This window comes from Arvicanthis niloticus, chromosome 18 (assembly GCF_011762505.2).
Source record: "Arvicanthis niloticus isolate mArvNil1 chromosome 18, mArvNil1.pat.X, whole genome shotgun sequence".
Classification (NCBI taxonomy): domain Eukaryota; kingdom Metazoa; phylum Chordata; class Mammalia; order Rodentia; family Muridae; genus Arvicanthis; species Arvicanthis niloticus.
Window position 1 is genome coordinate 33,570,094 of NC_047675.1, and position 25,825 is coordinate 33,595,918.

A 25,825-nucleotide genomic window follows, 5' to 3' on the forward strand; every position below is an offset into this window, starting at 1 on the left:
GTGGTTGCAAATGGCCATAATATCAAGTGAAATTAAGAAATGCTTGGTGAGATATAGCTGGCAGAACCGACATAGCTGACATTGTGGAAAGATGTAAATGTGTCTATGTTTCTGGTATAGTTTGCTCACAGTGGGTAATGCCACGCTCACAGGTTTTAGGCGTCAGGGTAAGGTATATTGAAGGGGAGAGGAGAGGAAGAGAGGGGAGGGAAGGAAGGGAGGGGAAGAAAGGAGAAGGAGAGAGGAGGGAAGGAGAGAAGGGAAGGGGAAGGAAAGAGAGATTATTTTAGAAATTGTGCCTATCATAGTAAGTCGCTTAGTTTTTGCCTTTGATCATGTGCTAGGCTTTGCTTGAAGATTACTGTTAGAGGGAGCTGGAGAGATGGCTTAGTGGTTAAGAGCACTGGCTGTTCCTCCAGAGGACCTGAGTTCACCATCTGTAATGTAATCTGATTCCTTCTTCTGGTGTGCATGAAAACAGAGTGCTCAAATGTATAAAATAAGTAAACAGATTTAAAAAAAAAAAGAAAATTAAAGTTAGAGAAAAACCTGCAAAATCAAACCAGGGTGGGCTAGGAGCTGATGGAAACCGTAAAAGTCTAATGAAGTAAGTTATGATCTGATCGTTTCACATGCTGTTTCAGGTCAGCCTTTGTGGAGGACAGTACCTAAAACTAGCAGTGGGGAATTCTAGCTTTTGGCAGAGAGGCTATCCCTGTGTCTGTCTGTCTGTCTGTCTGTCTGTCTGTCTGATTAGAATTTTAGTCTCTGACTCCTGGGCACAGTGATCATCCTAGTAGCGATATATGCCTTGTGGGTAGATTTCAGTATTTGAAGAGTTGGGGTGGTGGTGAGTGACTGCTGGCACAGATCTGTAAACATCTACAAGTATACAGATTACAGGCTTGAGCGTGCTTCTGGACCAGTCTTGCTTTTCTCATTCATCAGACCACTGTTTCTTAACTGCCTCCAAATGAAGTCAAATTAGGTGCCGGGTATGGAGAGTCACAAAACCAGACATGGTTCCTCTTTCATGGACTTTATTGAAGACAGATGTTAAACTAACAGAAGCAAAACCAAATACAAACTTGCAAGTCAAAAGTACCACAGTGGGAGTGGAGAGGACTTAGGATGCAGCATGTGTCATTGAAAGCAGATTTGCACTAGAGGAAGCACACACGTTCAGACTCAGGGTTTGGCTTTGGGTCCAGGTGGGCTGAGAGTCCAAGGAAAAGTATGCAGGTAAGCAGATGAGCAGAGACCTGTGTTTTTTTGGGTAAGAGCGCATAGCAGCAGCTGGGGGAATGTCCATTCCTTTCTTCCTTCCCTCCTGCTGCATGTCTGCCTTTGTGACTTGTCACCTCAGAACAGTTAGAAATAACTCGCTGTATCCCCAGTACAGGTACCTCTCACTAGCCCTGGGGACTGATTTCCTTATCCTTGCTAGACTACAATTCTCAGACTCTCAAGTCCCACAGGTAAAGTGGTGTAACCATGTAGCCTACCTAAATCTTCCCATATACATTAAGTCACTCTACGTAAACCTTCTAAAGACCATGCAAATAGTTTAAGGAATAATATAAGAAAATAGTCTGTCTGCATTCAATATGTATGCCCTGCCCCCAGGTTTTTTTGATCCCCAGTTGGTTGAATCTGTGGAGGTAGAAGAACACCTTGGATACAGAGGACCCCCCTGGTATACTAGGAAATATACTAGGGCTAGATACTAGGGCCTGGTCAGTAGTCAGTTCAGGGTCTTCAGGATTAGAACTGTCAGCAAGGGAGGAAGTAGAAGGCCAGATTACAACACACCCAGTTCCAGTAGGGAGAGAGGCTGGACAGACAGCTTGGTGTTCCAACTCCTGCAGACCAGACCCTGCAGATTCCTCTTGTGTGTTAGTGGAGGTTGACGGCCCACAGGACAGATTCCTGTGTAAGTGTTCCATGTCATTTAGTGCTGGTTCTGACAGTCTCACATGCTACTGCCTCTGTCTCGGGGCCTTTCTTACATCTTCCAATGCTAGGCTGACTCATTTCCTCGCTTCCAAACTTGAGCTGCCTTGTGAGTTTGGCAGAGTGGGGTTTTCTGATCATTGAAGCTCAACATAGGACCTAAAATTAGAGTAGATGAGGGACAATTAATTCTCTCTTAGGGAGACCTCAGTCCAGAAAAGTAGCAGTCATCGGGAGCATTGCTGTCTCCTCCAGGCTGAGCAAAAGTCAATCATTTGTCTTACTGTAATTAGAATGGACTTGGCAGCAGTGTTGTCTTCCTTCCCTGTCATTTCTGAGGCTGGCAGCTTAGAGGTAAGGCGTAGCGTGGGGCCATGAATTACCCCGGGAATGATCAGATAAAGATGGTCTCGCTTTAACTCTGATTGTGCTTTCCTTGGTTCACCTACCCACCCACCTTCATTTCCTTCTTTCTTTTTTTAAATCGGTGTTTGAGTGAGGAGCTCTGAGAAAGAGATGTTAGAGTAGCCTTGCCTATACATGTCTCTTGGAATGGTAGAGGTGTTTCTTTTCCTGTCACCGCTTGCCTCACCTACCTCCCCCCTCCCTCTTTCCCCATGCTCTCCCCCCCCCCCCTTTTTTTGTCTCTTCTCTACTTCTATTTTAAATGCCCATTTCTTACTCATTCTCTTACTGGAAACTGGCCCAGCTCCATTTAACTTTTTTCCCATGCTGCTATTAATAGACAGTGACCAGCTAAGAGTCTGAAGAGAGGACAGTATGGTGGGCAGGTGCCCTCTGGATTCTAGTGCCCAGGCAAGTGTGATTGGTTCTGATGGGAATCAGCACAGATGGGATACATGTATTAGGCTCTTTTAATGTCTGCTTGTTTTGTTGAATTGAAGGAAAGTCATCAGTTGTTAGCTCCTTAAACTTCTCTTTCCTGCACCGATGGGCAGATCTAAGGTCGAAGAACTTCATGGTCCAGGTCTGCTACTGAGGTAGAGCAGTATGCTGTCATCTGGACTTAAGCCAGCACTCAGCTTAAAGGCAGCTCCACATCCACAGAGATGTTTGTAGGGTCTTAGGCTTGTCTTAAGTCACAATCCCATCAAAGTGCCTTTGTATACATATGGTATTCTCCCTCTGCAAGTTACCTGCCCTTTAACATTTTTATTTTTTTTCTCAGTTAGTGAGATAGTTGTGCTGTGACTGAAATATACAAACTATTATCACTATTATGTTTAAGTTATGAAGTAAGATGGACATGCCTTTAATCCCAGTACTTGGGAGACAGAAGCGGCTGGATCTTTGTGTGCTAAGGACTGAGCCACAGCACAACTAGAGACAGTTTTTTTTTTTCAATAAATAACACAATTTTGGGGTTCACAGTATGATCAAATATCCTGCAATGCACGTGTGTTGGAGCAAGCCTGCAGGTCACTGTATTTCACTGTGGTGTCAGCTCCTTGGGGTCAGGGTGGCAGTCAGAGGTAACAATTGAGTAACAATTCAGTGATTCATAAGAAGGATGAGACAAGATGTCCCAAGACATCTAAGGCTGTGGTCGTCAGGAAACAGACAAAGTTTCAGAACCAAGATGAGAGCCAAGAGCAGTTGCCTGAGACCTCTTCTGCTTTAGAACCACTTTGAGGAATGTGAGAGAATCCCAGGCTCTGGCCTTGATTGGCATTGCTCAGTGGCTTCAGTTCCTGAGGGAGGAACTGAGGTAAGGATATTACCAACATTCAAAGAAGGATTTGACAGAAACAGAGCTAAATTTCCGTAACTGGGCAACTTGAAACCATTGTGGAGTTTGGCCTGACTGGCATGGTGGTTAAGTTGTCTGCTCATTGCCTGGTGTGTGTGTGTGTGGAGGGGAGGGGGCTTCATAGAGACTCCTTGCCCCTGCAGTGTGGAGGGGGATGAAGCCAAGGTTGAAGTCATTGGCAGAGCTGAAGCCAGGCTGTCTGTGGCAGAGGCCAACTCATCTCCTCCCCGTTGCTTCGAGTTTGTCCTAGTGTTATTTTGGCCTGTGGTGTGTGGTTTCAGTGAGTGAACCAATTTGTAATCACGACACAATCACATCTTTTAAGAGTTGAGTGAGCAACCCAGGAGAGGAGACTGCTGAAGAGATTTTCCTCAATTGGTAAGGCTTTGTTTTCCCTGTGAAGGTCTTGTTTTAAAGGTAATACAAGGGCAAGAAGAGGGAGGAGTGGAGGGAGAGAAGAGATGGAAGGAAGAGAGGGAGGGAGGGACAGAGAGAGAAAGAGAGAGAGAGCGCGAGCGAGAGAGAGTTAGTTTGGTGTGTGTGTGTTGGGGGGTGAGAGTGGCAGTTGGCTCAGCTGGGAGGCAACAATTCCTGCAAAGTGGTCCCAGCTGCCCCTGATTTTTGGGCTAATCCGGCCCTGCTCCAGCTTGTCATTCAGGGTAAGCTGCTATCATTAGTGGTTAAGCATTTCTGAAAGTATTCTCTGTCGACTCTGACCACATGCCCTTTCATGGAAGAGAGGGAGGGAGGAGCCGGGGAGCCACGAGCCCCACCCTGCTATCCATACCCAGCTGCTCTGCAGAGATGACAGGGAACCTTGGCTCCGGAAGTAACCCGGGTTTGTCAGCGCCTGTGTGTCTGACAGTGTCCTTGCTGCTTCCACTCCATGAGGGACCGGTTACAAACCAAGAAGGTCTTTTGTTGTCTGTGTAAGAAGAATCTTGGCTGGAATAAACCCTCATTAACCAACTTCATCTCTCTCAAGTTCTCTGGCCTCAACACATGCATCCACTGAGCCACATTGGACAGACACCTTTCCCTCCAGAGCTGGTGTGCGCTCTTTGTTTTTGTGGTGAAGTGCTTAATACTAACATTTCTTCCCACCATTGGGGGCTTTGAAAACTTTGAGGTATGGTTGACAGTTTTTGATTTGTGAAATTAATGTGAGGAAAAGTAAGATAGAACAGGAAAGTCTGAGCTGAGCCCGTACCTCTATGGCCAAGTTGTGTCCTCTCTCTGCTTCTAGTGACCACACTGGCTTTATGTAGTGTGGATTCAGAGTTTGCTGGGTGTTGAAGTCTGTCTGTCTTTCAGTCTCTGTCTCTCTGTTCTCACTTTCACTGTATTTGTTTGTTTTGTTTTTGAGACAATGTTTTGCCACAAAGCCTTGGCTTGCCTGGACCTCCCTTTGTAGATCATAGAAATTTGCCACCTCTGCCTTCTCAGTGCTGGGCTTAAAGGTGTGTGACACCATTACCAGCTTTTTTTTTTTTTTTTTTTTTTAATAAAATTTCATTTTGTAGCTCTTGGTCTGGTTCTTGCTGTGGAATCCTGGCTGTTATCAAACCCTCAGCAATCTTCCTGACTCAGCTTCCTGAGTGTTAGCATTATAGATGTATACCACACACACACACACACACACACACACACACACACACTCCCCCAAGGACAACTGTTCTTTCTATGGATTCTTTTTCTTATCAGAAGTATACAAGTTCTGAGAAGCAACTAGAAAAATCTAAGAACAGCCGGGCAGAGGTGGTGCACGTCTTTAATCCCAGCACTTGGGAGGCAGAGGCAGGCAGATTTCTGAGTTCTGGCCAGCCTGGTCTACAGAGTGAGTTCCAGGACAGCCAGGGCTACACAGAGAAACCCTGTCTCGAAAAACAAAAGAAAAAAAGAAAGAAAAATCTAAGAACACCAACACCAAAACCAAAGCACCCCTATTCACAGCTCCCAAGGTAATCACCATTAGTGTATTTGGTTTATGTACATCTTGTCACAAGAATTTGTTACTGAAAGCCAGGGGGTGGGAGTGGTGCTGAATGCCTTTAATCCCAGCAATCAGGAGGCAGAGGCAGGCGATCTCTTGAGTTCTAGGTCATCCTGGTCTACAGAGCAAGTTCCAGGACAGCCAGTGCTGTACAGAGAAACCCTATCTCAAAAACCCAAGAAACCGAAAAGAATCTTTTACTGAGAGAGTATGTGGTGGGGTGGTTCTCTGCTGGTCTGTCAGTCCCAGCCTGCTGGAGAGATACTCTCAGCAGCAGGGGACTCTGGTTCGCGTTCCTCCTCCCAGCATCGAACTCTGTTAGAGGTCAAATCTTGCCACTTGCTCATTAACTGGGGGAAAGTAGCTCCAGAGAAAGTCAATAGAAGCCCACCCATTCCACTGCCCTTCTCCAGCTAAGAAAATGCGTGGGGAAAGAAGGGTTGGGTGGAACTGTGTTCCAAGCTTCCCTTCTGTAGAACATCCTGTTTGTTTACATACCTGTAAATGAAGCAATAGAGCCACTGTCAGAGTGGCTGTGCTGAGTGAAATGGTGCCTTAAAGTGTAGGGCCCAGGTCATGGGGTGTAGCTTAGTGTATATGATTTTCCTCTGGGGTCACTGTTATCCGTTTTGTTAATGGTTCTTCCACCCCACGCCCTGTGGTGTAAGTTGATTTCTCAACCTTTGAATCCTTTCCTGGAAAGAAACAGACTTGTCTTCATTCAGTAGGTGGCATTTAAACCATCTGGTCATTGCAAATGAAATGACTGTGGGCATATCGAGAATGTCTGTTAATGAAAGAGCCAAAGCAACTTGGAAGTTAGAAGTTTTCACTGAGTGGAATGAAGGCAAGCTATAAAACAAGCCTGAGAATACACTTTCCTCCTTGCTTTATACTCTGAGAAAATGTCAGATAGGTTTCTGCTAGATCCTTCTCTCTCTGTGAGTTAGGTCCACTTCTATATTGTCTCTCACTCACCAGGAGCTGTTGAGTTATCTTCTCTAGGTATGATGTGCCGCCATATGCATTGCTTCTCACTGCCTAATTATCTTTCCAGCTATAGAGAAAGTTGATTTGCATGTTTTTGAGCCCTTTTACCTAGTGGGAGAAATATTTCTTCAACCATCTGTCCAGAGATTTTTGTTTGTTTCTAACACTTAGGCCCAATAAAAATAATATGATGGTCACAGGGTATTTGCCAGTTATTTCAGATGTGGGGTGACTTGCTCCAGATTTGTTTACTTCAAGTGGAAAAGTTTGCACAAAGCTGCCTTTTGGGCTTTTACCAAGAAGGAAGCTTCCGTGGGTCTCTGCTGAAAGCCAGCTCCTGTTAAGTGAAAAGCTTGGAGTGGCTACCAATCCTGTTTCTAATAAATAGCAAGAGAGGGGAAGCGTCTTTCTTTCTCACAGTGACTTATATCGGTTTGCTTTATACTCTGAACCCCCAGGACGCACAGACATTCTGGTGGCTCAGCCAGGACAGCCACAGCAACCAGTGAACAAAGCCCTGGCGCTAGAAACCGCCACCGCCAACCTGTGAAGAATCCCAGCAGCAGTGGCTTAGCCAATGGCACAGGTGAGTGATAACACACAGCAGCAGCCTGGGCTAAAGCAGGATGCACTTGGGACATTGCCTTCTGTGCCACAATAGAGTAGACTGAGAGAGGTTGCCAGCACTTGTGTGAATTTGAGTCCACTACTTATTCCATTGACCCATCTTTGGCCTCTTTGGCTTATTCTGGACAGCCAAGGTCATTCTCCATGTTTCCATGCATGCCTAGAATAGTCCTTTGGGTCTGGGGATTTAGCTCAACTGGTAGAGTATTTAGGTAGCATGCCTGAGATAGACTGTGGCTTCAGTCTTTAGCACCTCATAAAACTTGTTTAGGGATGCATGCGGATAATCCCAGAGGTAGAAGGAGGTAGGAGGAACAGAAGTCAAAGGTCATCCTGGCCATATGACAAGTTCAAAGTCAGCCTGGGATGCATGAGATTCTGTCTCAGAAAATAGAAGTGAGAAACAAAATATTCCTTTGTACAGAAAAAAAATTTTAAAGTATGCATTCTCATTAATTCTTTATCAATATTGGAATTCATTTGGATTGAACTAAAGACTTATTTTGTTTGGCTTTTATGTGTATGTGTGTGCCTGAGGGCACTTATGTGCACTGCACACATACAGGTGTTCTTGGAGACCAGAAGAGGGTGTGCTAGCTCCTCAAACTAGATTTATAATTAGGAGCCACCCAGTGTGGGTGCTGAGAACTGAACCCAGACCCTCTACACTTAAGAGCCATCCAGTGTGGGTTCTGAGACCTGAACCCAGACCCTCTACACTTAAGAGCCACCCAGTGTGGGTGCTGAGAACTGAACCCAGACCCTCTACAAGATGATTAACCACTGACCTGCATCCCCAGACCCATTGGATTGTTTTTTTGAGGCCAGGTCTCACTATGTCGCACTAGCAGGTCTAGAACTCACTGTGTAGACCAATGAGCCTCAAATTCATAGGGATATGCCGACCATTCTCCCAAGGAACCTTAGGTGTCTTATTTATTCATGACCTATTTGAAAAACAAAAGAAAACAAAACCAACAATAACCCTAGTTTAGGGAGTTTGTCAACTAGGGAAAAAGAAAAGACTGAGTTTGCCCTTAGAGCTGAGCGGAGAAAGGCACCAGCATGCTGAGGGGTGAAGACGCTGACGAGTGTTAAGTCCCCACTAGATACTGCTGCCACCATTCCAGCATGGACACCATGAGGAGGAGACACTTGGTCCCGTCCACACCCAGGAATTTATCTGCCCTTGGCTGTTTCCCTATACTCAGGAAGGGAAGGCCCGTTACAGAATAAATCATTTTCATTCTATTTCTCTCTCACTGAGACAGTGTCAGGCAAACATTCATTTTCTTAAGTTTTTGAACTTAAGTCTTTTGAGGCATATTAAGTCTTTAGTGACAACAGGTCATTTCGTTATTTGGTCTCTTTACTTTGGGGCCAGTGGGAGGAGGCGTGGACATTTGCTTCCACAGACTATAGATAGGGGAGTGTACTTCCAGTTGGAGTGACATAGGGATGATTCTATACATGCCTGTTTGTGACTGGGGAAGTGTGACATGAAGATGCAGCGCATAGTTTGTTGTTGTGACTTATTTGCCTATGACAGACTGAGTAGGCCTATTTGGTTGGCTGTGTCGTGGATTTCAGGTCTCAGGAAACAGTGTGTGGGGCTTGAGAGCCTTCTATAGCTTATGTTGCCTAGTTATCTTACTGTGTACAAGGAATGACGGGGTGAATGCAAGCCTGGGGCATCCCTTGACTTCTTCCTTCCTGGAGTTGGGGATCTGCCTGAAGGAAATGAGCCAGCTCCCATGAACCTCTTGGGTGAAAGTAACTGCAGATGTGGAGTCCCAGAGGCCACTTTGTCAGCCTGCTCAGTGCTCAGGGGACAATCACCATATCCCTGTGTTTGGCCCTTCCCATCTGCATGAAGAAATGGCAAGCAAGTGCCTGTGGACTGTTATATAGAACCACATACAGCTTTCTGAGTAGCAGCAAACATGCTTTTCTTAGAAAGCAAGTTTTGTTTTTGTTTTTGTTTTTGTAGAAAAGCTTGCTGGACACAGGCCACATCACCCTGAAATCCCTTGTACACTGCAAATAGACAGGTCAACTTCCACCATCTCTGCTTTTATAGAAAGAGCTCAGAGGCACTGGATGCCCTTAGAAAGTAGACTTACAGGTGATTGTAAGTCTCCTGGTGTGGGTGCTGGAAATTGAACCCAGGCCCTCTGCAAGACCAGTGTGAGTTTTTAAACCCTGAGCCACCTCTCCAGCCCTTCTGGGATATCAGCAAACCTCTCTTTGCTTTATGTTTAGTTTTAGGTACCTTTGTTTCTTGTCTTCAACTCCAGAACATTATGTTCTGGCTTATAAGTAGGTGCCAGCCATGTTTTTAAAAAGCCATACATGTCTAATTCCAGACTGCTTTGCACATGTTTTATGGTGGTATGTCTGAATGCCCAAACTGTTCTTAAAACCCAGCTTCAGGGCAGCTCCTGCCTGCTAAACACAAAGGCCATGCCTCTCCTGTCCTCTGCCTCTGCCTCTGCCTCTGCCTCTGCCTCTGCCTCTGCCTCTGCCTCTGCCTCTGCCTCTGCCTCTGCCTCTGCCTCTGCCTCTGCCTCTGCCTCTGCCTCTGCCTCTGCCTCTGCCTCTGCCTCTGCCTCTGCCTCTGCCTCCCCTCTGCTTCTGCCTCCCCTCTGCCTCTCCTCTGCCTCTGTTTCTCCGTCTCCTCTCCCTTTCATCTCTGCCTTGTCTCCCCTTCTGCAATGCTGTCAGTTCATCTTGACCTCACTAACAGCTGGACTACATGAAACAGAAAGCTAGAACTGTCACAGGGTGAGCAGACACAGGCTCTCCTTGGCAGGATGTGAATGAGGGTGCCTCTCTCCATCCCTCCTCGTTAGGCCTGTGAGGACCAATTTAGAATGGCAGTATAGAAGCTATGCCCCCGATAGAGATTTCACAGGCATGTGAGATTAATAGAGCAGCCTCCTATTGCCTGTATATTGTACTTATGCATGTAAAAGACATTAGGGGAAAGCCAGAGCCCAGGTCCAGCTGGCTTTTTCATGTTGTTACAACTGTAGAGTATCCATTTTTATAAAATGAGGGATGCCAGCCTGTCTGTATCAATGGCATGTTTCTGAGTTTTAGAAGTGGGGGTGGGGGTAGGGTTCAAGAAATAGGATGATGGTTTCGCACCTCACTGGGATGTGCACAGTGGTTTACTGTCTAATTTATATTGAAAATTTCACCCCAAATTTTCATCTGTTCCAGCTCCCTTAAATGTAATTTCCATGCACAGTGGTTATACAGGCTGTGGTGGGCTCTGGACTCCTGTATGTAGTGTATGTTAAGACCCAGTGACTTACTTGCTAGCATTTTATTTCCTCATTTGTAAAATTAGGGCCAGAGTGTGTATTGTAAGTTGTTTTAAGGAATAAGTCATATAAAACATATGAAGGTTTGGGAGGGGGTATACAGAGTGTGAGGGAGGTGGCTAGCATACAGCTTTTATCTTTATGAGTAATTTGATTATGAGGCATGGATATTTGCTTTTGCTTCACTTCATTAGTTTTTTAAATCTATGCTTCCATTTATATGTGTGTCTTCTTGTCTACTTTTAAGAAAATTTATTTCTATTAGCCAGTGGTGGTGGCACACTCCTTTAATCTCAGCACTTGGGAGGCAGAGGCAGGTAGATCTCTGAGTTCATGGCCTGGCCAGCCTGGACTACAAAGTGAGTTTCAGGACAGCCAGGGCTACACAGAGAAACTGGCTCAAAAACAAACAAACAAACAAACAAACAAAGATTTGTTTTTATTAAATGCATGAGCATTTATCTGTCCATGCATATAATTTAATAGTTTCCTTTGCCTGTGTACTATACTTATGCACATAAAAGACATTAGGGAGAAAAACCAAAGCTCTTAACTACTAAGCCATTCTCTCTTTTCCAGCCCCGTGTTTATTTTTAGAAGTGATTTCCATGATTGGGGTGTAGCTTGTCACCAGTTGGTAGAGTGCTTGCCTAGCTTGCATGAGCCCCTTATAAACTGAGATCAAGGGAAGCCAGGACTATGAGATCCCAACTGAAATCAAATTAAAATAATAAACTGTAGTGTAGTCACCAGGACATCCATCATTTCACTATTCTTCCTCAACTCTTACATGGGTCCCTATTTTTGTTTTGTTTTGTTTTGTTTTTTGAGATAGAGTGGTGTTGTGTAGCCCTCCCTAGCTTGGAAGATGTAAACTAGGCTGGCCTTGAACACAGAGTACTTCCCCTGCCTGTCTTGAAAGTGTTGCAATTACAGTCCTGTACCTCTGCTGGCATGCTTTCCTCTTGCATACAGGTTTGTTCTGGGGGAAATAGAAACAGTTTTGCAGGAACAGTTGGAGCTGTGTTGTCTAGGCTGGCCTTGAATGCCTAGGCTCCAGCTATCCCACTGGGCCCTTCTCCTGAGTAGCTGACTCTGTATGCACAGGCCACTATTCATAGCTTTAAGTGCAATTCTGGAGTCAATAAAAATGAAATAAATTTGCTTTTAAAAGGATTGTTTATATGGCCAAGGCTGCATAAAAATTTGACAAAGTAGCATATAAGATTTTTTTTTTTTCTAAGCGGGGGCAGTGGTGGCGCATGCCTTTAATCCCAGCACTTGGGAGGCAGAGGCAGGCGATTTCTGAGTTCGAGGCCAGCCTGATCTACAGAGTGAGTTCCAGGACAGCCAGGACTACACAGAGAAACCCTGTCTCGAAAAAACAAAAACAAACAAACAAACAAAAAGATTTTTTTCTTTAACCTTGTAAATACTGTTCTGTTCTAGTTTTTAAGGCTGTTAATGTTAATAAGTTTCACCTCATGGTCTGTTCTTACTCTCTCTGTTTTTATTTTGTTTTGTTTGGGTGTTGGAGACTGAACTCCTAACCTCATACATGATATGCATATACCACTTAGCTACATTCCAGCCCTAAGTTAATCTTTCTCTGTATTGGAATTCTGCTCTCACTGAGTGTTAATTAAGCAGTTTTTCACAGAGACTTTTACTTAATTTAGCACTTACTGCTTTCTTCTATACCACAAGAATTTGTTTTGAGTGAGTCACACATATTTTGATTATTGGGATTGTGTTTTCAAGTTTTATTTTATGTATATAGATGCTTTGCCTGCATGTGTCTCACCACGTGGCTGCCTGATGCCCTCTTTACAGGGAGTCAGATGCCCTGGAACTGGAGTTCCAGTTGGAGGTGGCTGTGAGCTGCCGTGTGTGTGTGTGTGTGTGTGTGTGTGTGTGTGTGTGTGTGTGTGTGTGTTGACAATTGAACACAGGACCTGGGAGAGCAGCCAGTGCTCTTAACTGCTGAGAGACCGGCTGAGCATCTCTGCAGCCTGGGCATAGTATGTTTTCTGAAGTCTAAAAGGGCTAGCTCTGCCTTGTTACTTGTTCTCTTTGAAAATTCATAGATTTCTCAAAACAAATTCTGGACTTCAAATTTTTCGAGGCATCCTAGAAGTGGGAGTTACAGTAATCTACTTGATCTACTTAAGATCGAACCTTACCGTCAGTCAGGTGCTGAGGGATGCCTTTTCCACCCTTTCCCCTTTATCTCATACAACTTTACTGTTTTTCTTTTTGCTTAAAGATTCATTGTTGTTGTTTTTGAAAGAGGGTATCACTATGATACCCAATATGTAGACCAGGCTGGCCTCAAACCCAGAGAGATCCACTGTGCCTCCCAAGCGGTGCAATTACAGGCCTGTACTACCACCCCTTCAATTTTTATCATTTTTAATCATGTGTCTATGTGTGGGTATGTGCCAGGGGCCTCTGATGTAGGTTCTGGGAATAAAACTCAGGTCTTCTCTAGCCCCTATTTTAAAACAAAATTCTGTGCATATGTATGTATGTATGATTTCATGTATGTATTCAAGGTGCGTACAGGTAAATGCATGTGTGTATGTGCCTTTGTGTATAGTCCAGAGGTCAGTGTTGAGTATCTTCTTCAGTTGCTCTTCACCTTATTTTGAAACATGATCCCTTCCCTCTTTTTCTCTTTGAACTTGGAGCCCATCATTTGGTAAGCTGGCTTGCCTGGGATTAAGAAAAAGATGTTCAATTCCTGATCTTTTTCTTGGCCAAAGGGTTTCCTATCCTTGAATGAATGTGATTCATAAAATTGAAGTGTTTAACCAATATCACAGAGGAGCCTTGTGAAATACTCACTGTTACAGAAACCAATGGCTGTTCAACTATCATGGTACCTCCCCCACTCCCTGTCATTGTACCTCCCCCACCCCCTGCCATGGTACCTCCCCTATCCCCCTGCCCTGGTACCTCCCCCACCCCCTGCCATGGTACCTCCCCTATCCCCCTGCCCTGGTACCTCCCCTACCCCTGACCTGGTACTCCCCCCCACCCCCCACCCTGGTACCTCCCCACCCCCTTCCCTGGTACCTCCCTTACCTCCCTGCCCTGGCTCCTCTCTCTACTCCTCCTTCATCCAGGAGAACATTCAAGCCCTCTTCATTTTCTTCTTTCTATTATTTCCTCCTCACAATACTCTGAGTTTGAACAGCAGTTCTGCTGCTTGCTGCTTTCATGACACCTGTCTGAATAGTCATGGAGCTTGCATGTCTTTGGTGAAGTGGGAATACCATTTTCCTCATGGGCTGTTGGAATGACAAATGAACTAATAAAAGTGTACATGCTAAAGGCAACGAAGGATCCTGGACTGGCTCCTAGGACAGACAAAGTGACTTAGTGGAAAAGCTAGTGAGATTCAAATAAAATCTAGAGTTTAGTTAATAGTACTGTACAAACTTTTTCCTTTTTTTTTTTTTTTTTTTTTTTTTTTTTTAATTTGTCAAGGGGACATCAGGTAAAGGACCCACCATCTTGTCATCTTTTTTATAAGGATGCATATAGCACACTCAGGCTGAAGCAGGAGGATCATGAGTTCAAGGCTAGTTTGGCTACATAGGTTCTATGCCAACCAGGGCTATACAGAGAACCCTGTCCCGAAAAACTGAAAAAGGAAGAAAAAAAGAGCACAGCTCAAACATGCAGAGGCAATGGCTGTTGTGTCTCATGTGATTCCTCCCTTCAAAGCCACTCTTTCAATGTACAAGTGTATGAATAAGTGATATCTGAAGGGGAAAACACACATGTCCAAGCATACACAGATGATAATAGCATATATATGTAGGGCACTGAGCTGAGAGACAACCAGGTGTCTGGTTGAACGAGCTTCAAACCCCGGAGACCCTTTGAGGGACGGTAGACCATTTGGCTCTGTTCCTGGCCCCCTGGCGCTCTCAGCTTCCACCCTTTACCGCTTCACAGCCCCTCCCTCAGAGAGGTTGAGAGGTCTACGAGACCATCGGGTCACATAGGAATGGTGCCCCAGGCTCTCCTCACATGCATATGAGGCATCCCCCAAACCTCAGACTAAGCCAATGAGGTTACCTGCTGCTAAAACCTTCACCCACCCCAAACTGTATATATTGAGCTTAATTGAGAAGTAAAGCACACACAAGAACCATCCAGGTGTCCGAGAACTTCCTTTCATCTTTGACCCGCGCAGCCCTTCTCCGCTACCTGGCCTGCGCTTCCCGGCTTAAGAGCTGTAACCCTTTAGAGCCCGCTGGGCTCCCGGCTACCTAGCCTACCTAGCTGGCACTTCCCGGCTTAAGAGCTGTAACGCTTCAGAGCCTGCTAGGCTCTTCTGCTACCTAGCCGCATTCCTCGGCTAAACAAAGAGCTGTACCAATTGACAACCCGCTGGCTCTCCCTGGAGCCTGCCTGGAACGCCCGGCTGCCTTTCTGTCAGCTCCTTATCGGCCTGGCCCGAGCCTGGACCAGTTCAGCACGGAGTAGCAGGGGCAACACCTGGAGAAGATTAGCCAGCAACGACGGACACCAGAAGCAGCGGCAGGGGCAGGCAATCCCCCCCTCCCCACTCACACCCTGCCACCAGCCAGGAGACTGCCGCTGGACATCTGCAGGACCAGGATCCAACATATATATATATATATATATATATATATATATATATATATATATATATATATATATATATATATCTGCAGGACCAGGATCCAACATATATGTATATGTGTGTGTGTGTGTGTGTATATATATATATATATATATATATATATATATATATATACACACACATATACATACACACACACACACACATACACACACGCATTGTTTGGCAATTTCCTACTTAATTATCTTAGAGTTTTTCTATAGTGTTGCAGCCCAAGCTGCCCCACGTTGGGTGCCAAAAATGTTGTGGCCCAAGCTGCCCCACGCTTGGGGGCCAGAAATGTTGAGAACTGCACTACCCCATGTTTGGGGGCCAAAATGTCTTGGACCGTTCTGTCAATGTTTGAACCCGCACTGCCCCAGGCTGCTCAGGTCCACAGGTTGGGGTTCAGCAAGAGAGAGAGTTAGGATGGACTGGAGGAATGGAGACCAGACAGAGTGTGATTCAATCCCATTTATTCTTCAGTCTCTCTTCCTAGTCTAAGTCCCAAGTCTTGAGTTCCTAGTCCCTAGTTCCTAGTCCCTAGTGCCTCCAAGTTCCAAGTTCAAGTGTCTAATCCAAGTTCTTCCTCCAAGTGCCAAGTGCCTAATGCCTAATAATTAATAATTCTTCTTCCAAGTTCTCTAGTCCAAGTGTCTTCTTCCTCAATGCCTAATTCCTACTCCAAGTTGTACTCCAAGTTGTACTCTCTAACCTAATTCCTAGTTCCAAGTTGTACTCAACTCTTCTGTCTGCCTCTTGCCTTTTATATGTCTCACTTCTAAGCCACACCTCTAAGTCACGCCTTTAAGTCATGCCCTTAGGCCTTGTCTCTAAAACCTATATCTAAGTCATGCCTTTAAGTCTCAGCTCTAAATCATAGCTTTAAGTCCCACACACCCAAGGGAAGATCCTGGGTATCCAAATCAAGATGTTATCAGAGTGTGCTCAGCTGTTGTAGGCTGATGTAATCAAGTCTCTTATCAGGGTATATGGTTAAAGATGGCTGCAAGGATGATATCCGCCTTCTGTCGGCTCCCCACACTATAGAACTTGAAGCCAATATGAAGAGCATTGTCTTCCACTAACCTCAGCCTAATATGGGGAAATTTTACTATAAATAAAGGACATTAACACGTGGTTTGAAATATTTAAATCCAATACTTGTTTTTTTTTTTTATTTTCTACAACATTTTTTAAAGTTTTATTTGTAGGTGTGTGTGTGTGTGTGTGTGTGTGTGTGTGTGTACAGAAGAGTGTAGGTGATGGAGTTGCCCAGAGGCATTGGATCCCTTGGAGGTAGGTTACTGGTAGTTATGTGCCCTCAGATGGAGATGCTGGGAATTGAAGTCAGGTTCTCTAGAAGAGCAGTGTGCATTCTTAATGGCTGAGCCATCTCTCAAATGATGCCAGGTCACCAGCTCAGTATTCTGAAGGAGGGAGAGCCGAGTTTCTCCAGAGGCTCCATTCCTCACACACTTCATGAACCTCAGGAAGCAGAGTGCTTAGGGGTTGCGACTCCTCCTTATTAGAAGTGTCCCCCGATAAATGAAGACCACACCAAGGGGATTAGAATCTTAGTATTTAGCAATCTCCAAAGAGTTGCTAAATTATTTGTCTGTTTCTAAATTTTCTTGCTTTACTCGTTCTCTGACTTTTCCGTATGTAGTTCATTATTATAGCTCTAGAATAGGTCTGGTATGCTAGAGGAAACACCCCAACAGAAACCCAGCACTCTTCTGGAGACTTTCATCTCTAACAAATTTAGGTTTTCTTTTTAAATTTTACAGTGAATTTATCTAAGGCTTGGTGGGTTTTTTCCTTTTAAGATTGGAATTGCATAAAGTTTATAGATTTGCATAAAGAGGATTGCCATCTGCTTTGTGTACTAACTTGGCTTGGATAGAATATAAACAGAAAAGTTTGCATTTATATTGGAGAAACATTTATTATATAGATTTAGTTACTAAGCAACCGATGTAGCTTCTTTGCCAGATAGTATTAACACTGAGAAGAAGGCAAGCGAATCTGAGGCTGGGAATCTAGCTCAGCTCAGCGGTGGTGTGCTTGCTTAGCCCATGCAAGGCTCTGGGTTTGATCCTCAGCACTGCAAAGTAAGTAAATAAACAAAACCCAAGGGTCTCAGCCAGAGGCAGTCCCACACCTCAGAAGTCTAGCTTGGTAACACCCTAGGAAGACATGTTGGTTTGAGCTGACAACTAGCATTAGCCAGTTGAATCTGGCAATTACTCCATTGCATATAATCTTGACTCACACTGAAGGATATACAAAAAAAGCGGAGTGAGCTGCTTCTACCTTCTGAGTGCCAGAACCAGTTCATACTAGGCCTAGTTTTATAAAACCCACAGTTGTTGTCTAATCTGAGTAGGCTAGTATCACAGATACCGTGCTTTGTTTTTTTGTTTTTTTTTTTTTTTTTTTTTTGTTTTGTTTTGTTTTGTTTTGTTTTTTTTGTTTTCTTTTCGAGACAGGGTTTCTCTGTGCAGTCCTGGCTGTCCTGGAACTCACTTTGTAGACCAGGCTGGCCTCGAACTCAGAAATCCGCCTGCCTCTGCCTCCCAAGTGCTGGGATTAAAGGTGTGCGCCACCACCGCCCAGTGATACCTTGCTTTGTGTGGCATGTGAAACCTAGTAAAAAAAAAAAATCTTATTCCTGTAATCTTTAAATATAGTCTATGCATTTACAGTGAGTGAAGAATCTACTACAGCCAGTGATCCTGAGGAACCATCGGTTGTTGGCGTGACATCCCCGCCTGCAGCAGCCTTGAGTGTGTCCTCAAATCCCAACACGCCATCTCTCCCTGCACCATCTACACCAGCTGAGGGAGAGGAGCCCAGCACTTCCGGGACACAGCAGCTCCCTGCTGCTGCCCAGGCCCCTGATGCTCTTCCTGCTGGGTGAGTAGTCTTGTGTCCCATGATGGCACTCTCCTCACCAGGCTAGAAACAATGTGGTTGTTTCTTGTCTGGTGCCAGGGATCTCTGGCAAAGCTGCTATGTATAGAAGCAAGAGTGGCGTAAAAGTGCTTGCTCTGTTACATCTGAAAGAGCAGCTAACCGTCCATGCTGGGCAGTGGTGCTTTATGCTGGGACCTAAGTGGACAGCTTTTGTGGAACAGGAACTCATTGCCTTCGTGGGTTGTGGGAGGATGTCTGACTTGTGACTAGCTTTTTCCCTCCTGGGTTTGACCGTGGCAGTCCACAGAGGGTTCAGGCTTTAGGTGCTGAGTTGCTGTGACTGTGCTATTCCCCCAGCTGTGGTCAGTGTTAAGTTGGGTGCTCATTGTCTTGCTCTCTTTGTGCAGCAACTCCAGCAAGACAAAGGAAAGCTCATTTTTAACTATGTAGTGAGTGGAGATTAGGACCATGGATTCTGGGAACTGACCAGATGGTTCAGTGGATAAAGGCACTTGCTACCTAGCCAGGCACCCTAAGTTTATGTCCTTTGACAACACATATATACACACCATATAAACAAATGTAGAAAAAAAATTAAAAGAACATGGATTTTTCCCCCCCAAGGGAAAGAATAAATTATATCAGTGATTGAATCTATCCCTGGCCTGGCAGTCCGACTTACATGTTGGTTATGTGGCCGCAATATGGGGCATCCTCATATAGGGACTCCAGTAAATGGTGTGTATGAACCGTGCTGAGAAACCATCGAGAATTGCTTTGAAGGAGCCACAAGGACAGAGACTTTACATGATGCATATTTCTTTATTCGGAAGTTCTTAGTTATAGTTACATGGTTTTTAGAAAGTTTGCATAGGTGTGAGTATACAAACACACACAGAAACCAGATGACAACTTTTAGAGAGTTTGTCCTCATCTTCCATCATATGGGTTCTGAGAACCAAACTCAGGTTGCCATACTTGGTGGCAAGTGCCTTACCTGCTGAGCCATCTCACTGGCCTGCATTTTCCCATTAAAGAGGTTATTCATTACTGTCTAAGAGATGGCAAGTCCAGGCTGTAACTTGCAATGGCCTGTAACTTGGACATTGGCAGAAGCTCAGTTTACATGCTTTGTTTATAAATTTTCATAAAAGATAAAAGTATTCTATGATTTCTCCCAGTGCCCTCCTGAATAGTGCATAAAATCGGAGGGTCAGTATAGAAACAACGTCCTTTCTGGATTCCAATATCAAAGAGCCGACCAAAAGCCTGCTGTCCTCACTACCATGAGCTAAGCAGTGCTGGTGGCTGGCTCTAGTAAAAAATGGCAATCTCTGAGCCTTGACATGGTCCTCCAGATACTGAGGGAAGTATTAAGTGTCCCTGGAAAACTGGGCTTCCATACTCTTCTCTGCAACATCCTACATATAGAAGTGGGTAGTGGCACCTCCTCACCCCATCCATCCCACACTCACAGGGGCCTAGTCACATTCTAAATGCTCTAAGAAAAAGACACTGTCCAAACTCCACCTCAGAAAAGTGGTTTAGCCTCTGGCCAAGAGAGGAAAGGGGTGGAGACAGGCTTCCCTGGGCTGCTGAATAAAGAACATTTTCAGAGCCTGGAGTTTTCCAACTGCTTGGAAACAGGAAGTGCCCAATCCCAGAGAACAGTAACCCTCACACACGCCCTACAGAAAGACGTGTTGAGCCATTCACCCTAATTGCCTGTGACTGACACACAAGTGAGACCGGCCTTCCAGGCATTTGCTCAGCGGAAAGAAAACAAACAGCTCACTGGGGACACAGACAGCCATTTTCTCTCCTTTCTGCCAAAATGACTCTGTTCTGTTCCTCTCAAATTATAGTGCACAAATTTGAAAGAAAGAACAATACAAAGTCTCCCACTTAGGAAGTAGAAAATAAAATCTCTACAGGGATATGCAAGCAGTTGGTTAATAATCTTCTTTCAAAATCAAACACGTTACCTCCAAAAAATAATAATAAGTGGCCTTTTCAGAACTCCCTCTCTGCACTCCCGTTTTCTTCAGGTTTGAGATAATAAGAATTATCTGCAGTGGTTTTCATTTGATCAGCACACTGTTAGGAGAAAGGAGTCTCATGAATGCTAAGTATAGACAGTAAAAATCACACACACTTTCTGAGAGAGGATTTTTAACAACTGAGAGTTCAGAGATGGTTTCATGAACAAGGCAGCATATTCTCCATGAGGCAGCAGACATCTTTCCAGTGTCTGTACAAATTATACACTGAAGGGATACACACCATCTCAGGCCTACTTCAGCAGGTCACTAGTGCTGAGCAGGACAGAACTAGGCTCCTTTAAAACTGTCCGTTCTGTATTTGTGTGTCTGTGTAAGGATGTGCCTATAGAGCTCAATGACAAACCTCAGGAACGGTTCAGCTCTCTCCTGCCATGCAGGGCCTGGGAACCGAGCTCAGGCTGTCAGGCTAGATAGTAAATAGCCATCTCACCAGCCCTAAACTTATTGTTCATTACTGTTTAAGAGATGGCAAGTCCAGGGCTGGGCTTGGCACATGTAGAGCTAAGTGAGAGATGGTGTGTGCTCAGAATAGTTTATGTTGTCTGTTCAGGTCCCACTCTTCTCTCTCTGGGTACCTGATGCAATCCTTGGCATCCTTGAGAACTGATGCCAACTCTCATTTTTCTATCTTGAGCCCACTGTGCTAGCTGTTTATCTAAACTCAACCTAAAACAGAACTGTCGTCTGATCTATCCAACCCTGTTCTGAAAATGGTCTACCATTGGCCCAGGAGACTAACAGACCATCGTCTTTCTTTACACTAATCTTTTTTTTTTTTTTTAAATATGAATCTGTTTGATTAGGTTGTAAGCAATTTAGAACACCAGTTTGTGAGGATACATCCCGTTTGTAAGGGAGAACTGAGATCGCAGGTAGCCCTGGAGCTGAGGAACAGCTTTAATCTTTGGCAAAATCTGCGAGTCCACAGCTTTCTGATCAGCCTTTCACTGCTCTGTAATCTCGTGTTTCTCCTTCTCTGTGTCGAAGATCTCGCCCTCCTGATGCCTGGGCTTGCGCAGCTGCTACTGTAAGACCCCAATTTTGTTCTCACACTACTTCTTGAAGTAAGTGTCAGTCAGGTGTTTGGGGATTTTAACCTCGCTGATGTCAACTTTTGTAGAGGTGGCGATGACAAACTTCTGGTGTGGTCTGCACAGAGGAACTCTGTTGATAGCCAGAGGTCCAGTCACAAGTAGCAAGCCACTGCCCAGCTGCTTCAGGAAAACCACTATCTTGTCCCTGTGGCCCGGTGAGGATGATCAGGACAGTTCCGGGAGTGATGCTGGAGCCCAGCCTCCTCGCGCTGACTGAAGGGCATTTGCCGTGGCTCAGCAGCTTCCGAGGCACGTCTTCCGTAGGGTAATACCTAGGCATCTTCCGAAGCTTCACCACCCGGGCGCCACTATTCTTGTCCCCACCAACTGTTTTTGTGACAGTAGCAAGGACCTTCTTTTTCTTCTTCTTTTCAACCTTGGTCTTGGCAGCTGAATATTTCCTTTTGTACAAGGCCTTTCTGGAATACATAGCTGATCGCGAGTACCTGCCAATTCCTCTAGCCAGGACAGGGTTCCGGCTGCAATGGGGCTTCGCCTTCTTGAGTTTTTTACCCTTAGGTTTACCCTTTTTAGCTGCACCAGCGGCACAGGGACCAGAGGCAGCAGCATCACCGTCAGCCTTCTTGGCCGCAGGTTTCTTCTCCTTTTTATCAGGCTTCTCTGCCTTTTCACCCGCCATCTTGCAAGACTAAGGCAGCGGCTTCCGGTCTATACACTAATCTTTTAAAGTGAAACTCTTAAGCATGAACTCTCCTGCTTGAAATGCCACATTGCTTAATATTGTCTTTCCAGATCAATTTTCAAATCCTTAAGCCGAAAATCTCTGACAATTGGGGCTCTATCTAACCCCAAGCCTTCCATGGAAGCCACTCTCCCACACGCTAAGCTCTAGTCCTAATAAATTAGTTTGAACCACGAACTACCCTCTGTCCATACTGAGAATCCTCCCTCATGACGGTTCTCTCTCAAAACTTCCTCAACACCATGACTTTTAATTCCTTAAGTTCCAGGTTAATGACAATCCTCAGGAAGGAATCAGCCCTTTCTGATCCCCAGTAGACATGTATATATGTAGGGACATATGTAAGATATGTATGCATGTCTTTTCTCATACTTGTAATTGCTTGATCAAGTCCCTCTGTCATTGTGGGCTGTAGGTGTCTAGGGGCTTGGCACGAAGTAGGCCCAGGACCCACTTGTAGTATATATGTCCAAATGTCATCTTTCCTCTTCCTGTTTTCTCACTTCCTTGTCACCAAATGAATTTCTCTGCTTCTGAGGCTTTAGAGAGCATCTATAGTAGAAATTACATTTCCCTTCATTCTCTGGGTTGACTGGCTTTGGGCTGGGCTGTGTCTGTCGCAGATGAACACTCATCCTCACTTACAGAGGCTCCTGGTCACTGGATGCTCTTTGAGTGGTGTTTCTGAACAAACTAGATTGCTTGCCTTAGGTGACTCTGTTACCAGCTTTATCTTCTCAGCTCTTCCATCTCCTTTGCTGAGGCATGGAAAAGGTTCATGGGGATTCCAAGAATTGCCACATTGGTCTTCTGAAATTTATAGCAGGAAAGGCTGTTTGTACACATCTGTGTGCTTCCAGGCAGAGGGCTTCTGAAACCTAAGCTGCCTAGGCCAAATACAACATTCCTTGGTCCATTTCTCCCCGTCTGAAGTCCTCCTTTTTTTTCCCCCCTAAAGTTTTTTAACTTAATTAGCCCCACAGAAGCTACTGGAAGGGTGTAGAATTTCCAGGTTGTAAGTGTGTATTGAAAGGAGGAGTGTTGAACACACGTGAGGTAGTGGTCCAGGCAGGGGGTAGAAAGTATGGCCACTTTAGTCAGTTGGCCCTGTGTCTGGTTTTTCTCAGTGTCAGAGCCCACTTTGGAGATGGAATACTCAGGAACAGCCCATGTGTACATGGCTTTGACAAACCCCCATTACGGCCTAGTTTTTCAGCTCCGAGTCCCTCACACAGAGGCACATTATTTTACCCTGGCAGCTAGCACACGGCTGTGGTTTCTTACATAAGAGAGGACGTTGTGTTTGGACTGCTGGCTTACCTCAGTTCCATTTCACACCATCCCTGTTCTCCCCAAGTCATTGGCTGCTCTGTTTCCTGCCTCAGAGTAGGATTAATGGAGTGGCGTTTTCTAGCCCTTTCACATTTGCCATCTGCCCTGTCCCCATTCCCTGTGCCAGAGACCCCGAGCTTCTTTAGGTGAACTTGGAGGACCTTGAGACAGCCTTGGAGAGTTTTCTGGTGCTTTGTAGAGACACTCAGAAAGATGGGGGAATTTGGAGTGTCTGCTAAGTTATGAGCCAGCCTCGCTCCACAAGTGAATCTCACTCCAAACTTGATTTTGGCTTTAACCAAAGTGCTTCTCACTCAGAGCACTTCATAGTGCTACACAAACTATACATGAAGAGCGTGCCATTTGGGAGGGTTGCTACTCATTCATTTCCAAATTGTCAACCTACAATGAATGTTTCATTTTTGTTTTATCTTCTGTTCAAAGGATCACTTACATATCTAGATGCTGAGCCAATGTCAAAGACATGAAAGTTTCTAAAAGCTAAGGAACCTGTTTCTGGGCCCAGGACTGTTAACAGTTTGGACCATGGACCACATTTCGAGTAGTTTGGGATTAAAGAGTTATATTGGGAGACTGTGCCCTTTCTACACCTTCTGTTATTGTGAATATGGTCTGTTCTTGACTCCCCCAAAAAACTATTACATGCTTATATAACTCAAATGTACATGTTCTGCCTTCTTTCCAAAAGACTCTACAGTCCCCAGTGGACTTACTGAGGCATGAGGTATTCTTGCTATATGCAGTCAAATGGAATCATTAGTCCATTTTCACTGTACTTTCTTAAGAGCTCCTCAAGAAAGGAATCCTGTGCCCATCTTGGCACTGTCAGCATCCCCTGGGGTTTGGGAGTGATGGCACAGTCTTTCTCGCTCCTTATTTTAATTTAAAGTTTGATCTTATAAAAGACCATTGAGCTGAGCATGGTGCCTCACACCTGTAATCCCAGCAATTTAGAGAAGCTGAGGCAGGAAGATTGTTGAGTTTGAAACCAGCCTGAGCCACAGAGTGAAAAACCCTGTTTCAAAAATCTAAAAAACAAAACCCACAAAACAACAACATAGCAAAAGCAAATAAGATCCTTGATTGGCAGGGGTGGGAGGAGGGGCATGGGGTACAGACATAGACTTAAGCACTGATGTTTTTATGTACCCTGTGTCATTTTCCTGACCATTAATAGGAGCCACCAGGTGGTATGAACTCTGCACCGAGCTGGGGATTGCTGAGTTCAACCCAGAGACTGTTTTGTTTAATCTTTACTGCAATGTAAGTTAACTATTTCTGTCTTCACGCTGCAAGTAAGGGCATCTTAAACAATTCACCGGGGTGACAGATACTGATACCAAGGTGACAGATAGCTACAGACTTTGGTAGTATGACAGTATGTGCTTATACTTTTGTAAGCTATTAGAAGCATGCAGATAAAAATGGTGAGTAGGAGGCAGGTGGGGGCCTTAGTTGGCAAAGGTACACAACACCAAACCTGATGACAGGTCCCTGGAACCTGAAAGATGGAAGGAGAGAACCAACTCCCACAAGTTGTCCTCTGACCTCCACAAGTGCCATGTAGTTTACCCTAACCCCCAAATAGACAGACAAACAAATAAATAAATATAGCCCCCACCCCTCCAAAAAACCTTGAGGCCTTAAATACACCTGAGAGTCTTGTGTGCCCTTCTTGGCTACAGTTGATGTGTACAGGGATGCCTAAAAGTGGTCACATCCACATACAGGGCCATGTGGTTTTCTGTGTATGACTAGTAGAAGCTTGTGCAATCTCTTGTTTCTCTACAGTTGCAACCATGCTGCAGTGATGCCTTCTGTACATGCCTTTTCATGTGCTTGCTTGTTTCTGTAGGAACTGTCCTGGGACTGGTTGGACCTGCAGCACAGTGGTAAAGTGCTTGTCTAACACACATAATGCTCTGGGCTCGATCCCAGCACTGTCTTAAGAAAAGGGGTCGGGAGCAGGCAAGTAATGCCACATTAATAGTTTTGCCAGGCACTGTATAGTAAAACCGGACTAATGATTACATGTGATTGCATACTTTAGATACAGTAAGAACTAGCACTCAGGAAGCAGACACAAGGGGATCTTAAGTTGGGGACAACCTGGAGTGAGATTCTATCTCACCCATAAAAAACAAATAAAAAGCAAAACAACAAGAAAAGCAAACTGTTTTTCTGGAATTGGACTTCCTGCACTGCAGACCATCAGTGTCAGGGGAACCCCTCTCAAACTGCTTCCTAAGGTTGGCTTGTGGAGTTGCTCTTCCCTGGGCAGGCACGTGCAGTCTTGCTAAAATTCATTGTCAGCTCCTTTTCATTGGACCCATCTAAGGAATTGTGGTTTGAATTTTAATTTCTTTGACT

At 44.9% G+C, this 25,825-nt stretch overlaps 1 protein-coding gene and 1 pseudogene across 2 annotated transcripts in view; one reads left to right on the top strand and one right to left on the bottom strand.

Annotated features, from left to right (window-relative positions):
- Positions 1-25,825, top strand: part of Wwp2 (WW domain containing E3 ubiquitin protein ligase 2) — a 121,227-nt gene that overhangs the window by 64,352 nt on the left and 31,050 nt on the right. Inside the window, exons 7-8 of one of the 2 annotated variants that reach the window (XM_076915844.1) lie at positions 7,166-7,293; positions 18,017-18,242. In XM_076915844.1, the coding sequence (XP_076771959.1) occupies positions 7,166-7,293; positions 18,017-18,242 (354 nt within the window). The remainder of the gene's footprint in view (positions 1-7,165; positions 7,294-18,016; positions 18,243-25,825) is intronic. The other variant, XM_034522285.2, reaches the window with a different exon arrangement.
- On the bottom strand, positions 21,080-22,039 carry LOC117722965 (large ribosomal subunit protein eL6 pseudogene; annotated as a pseudogene).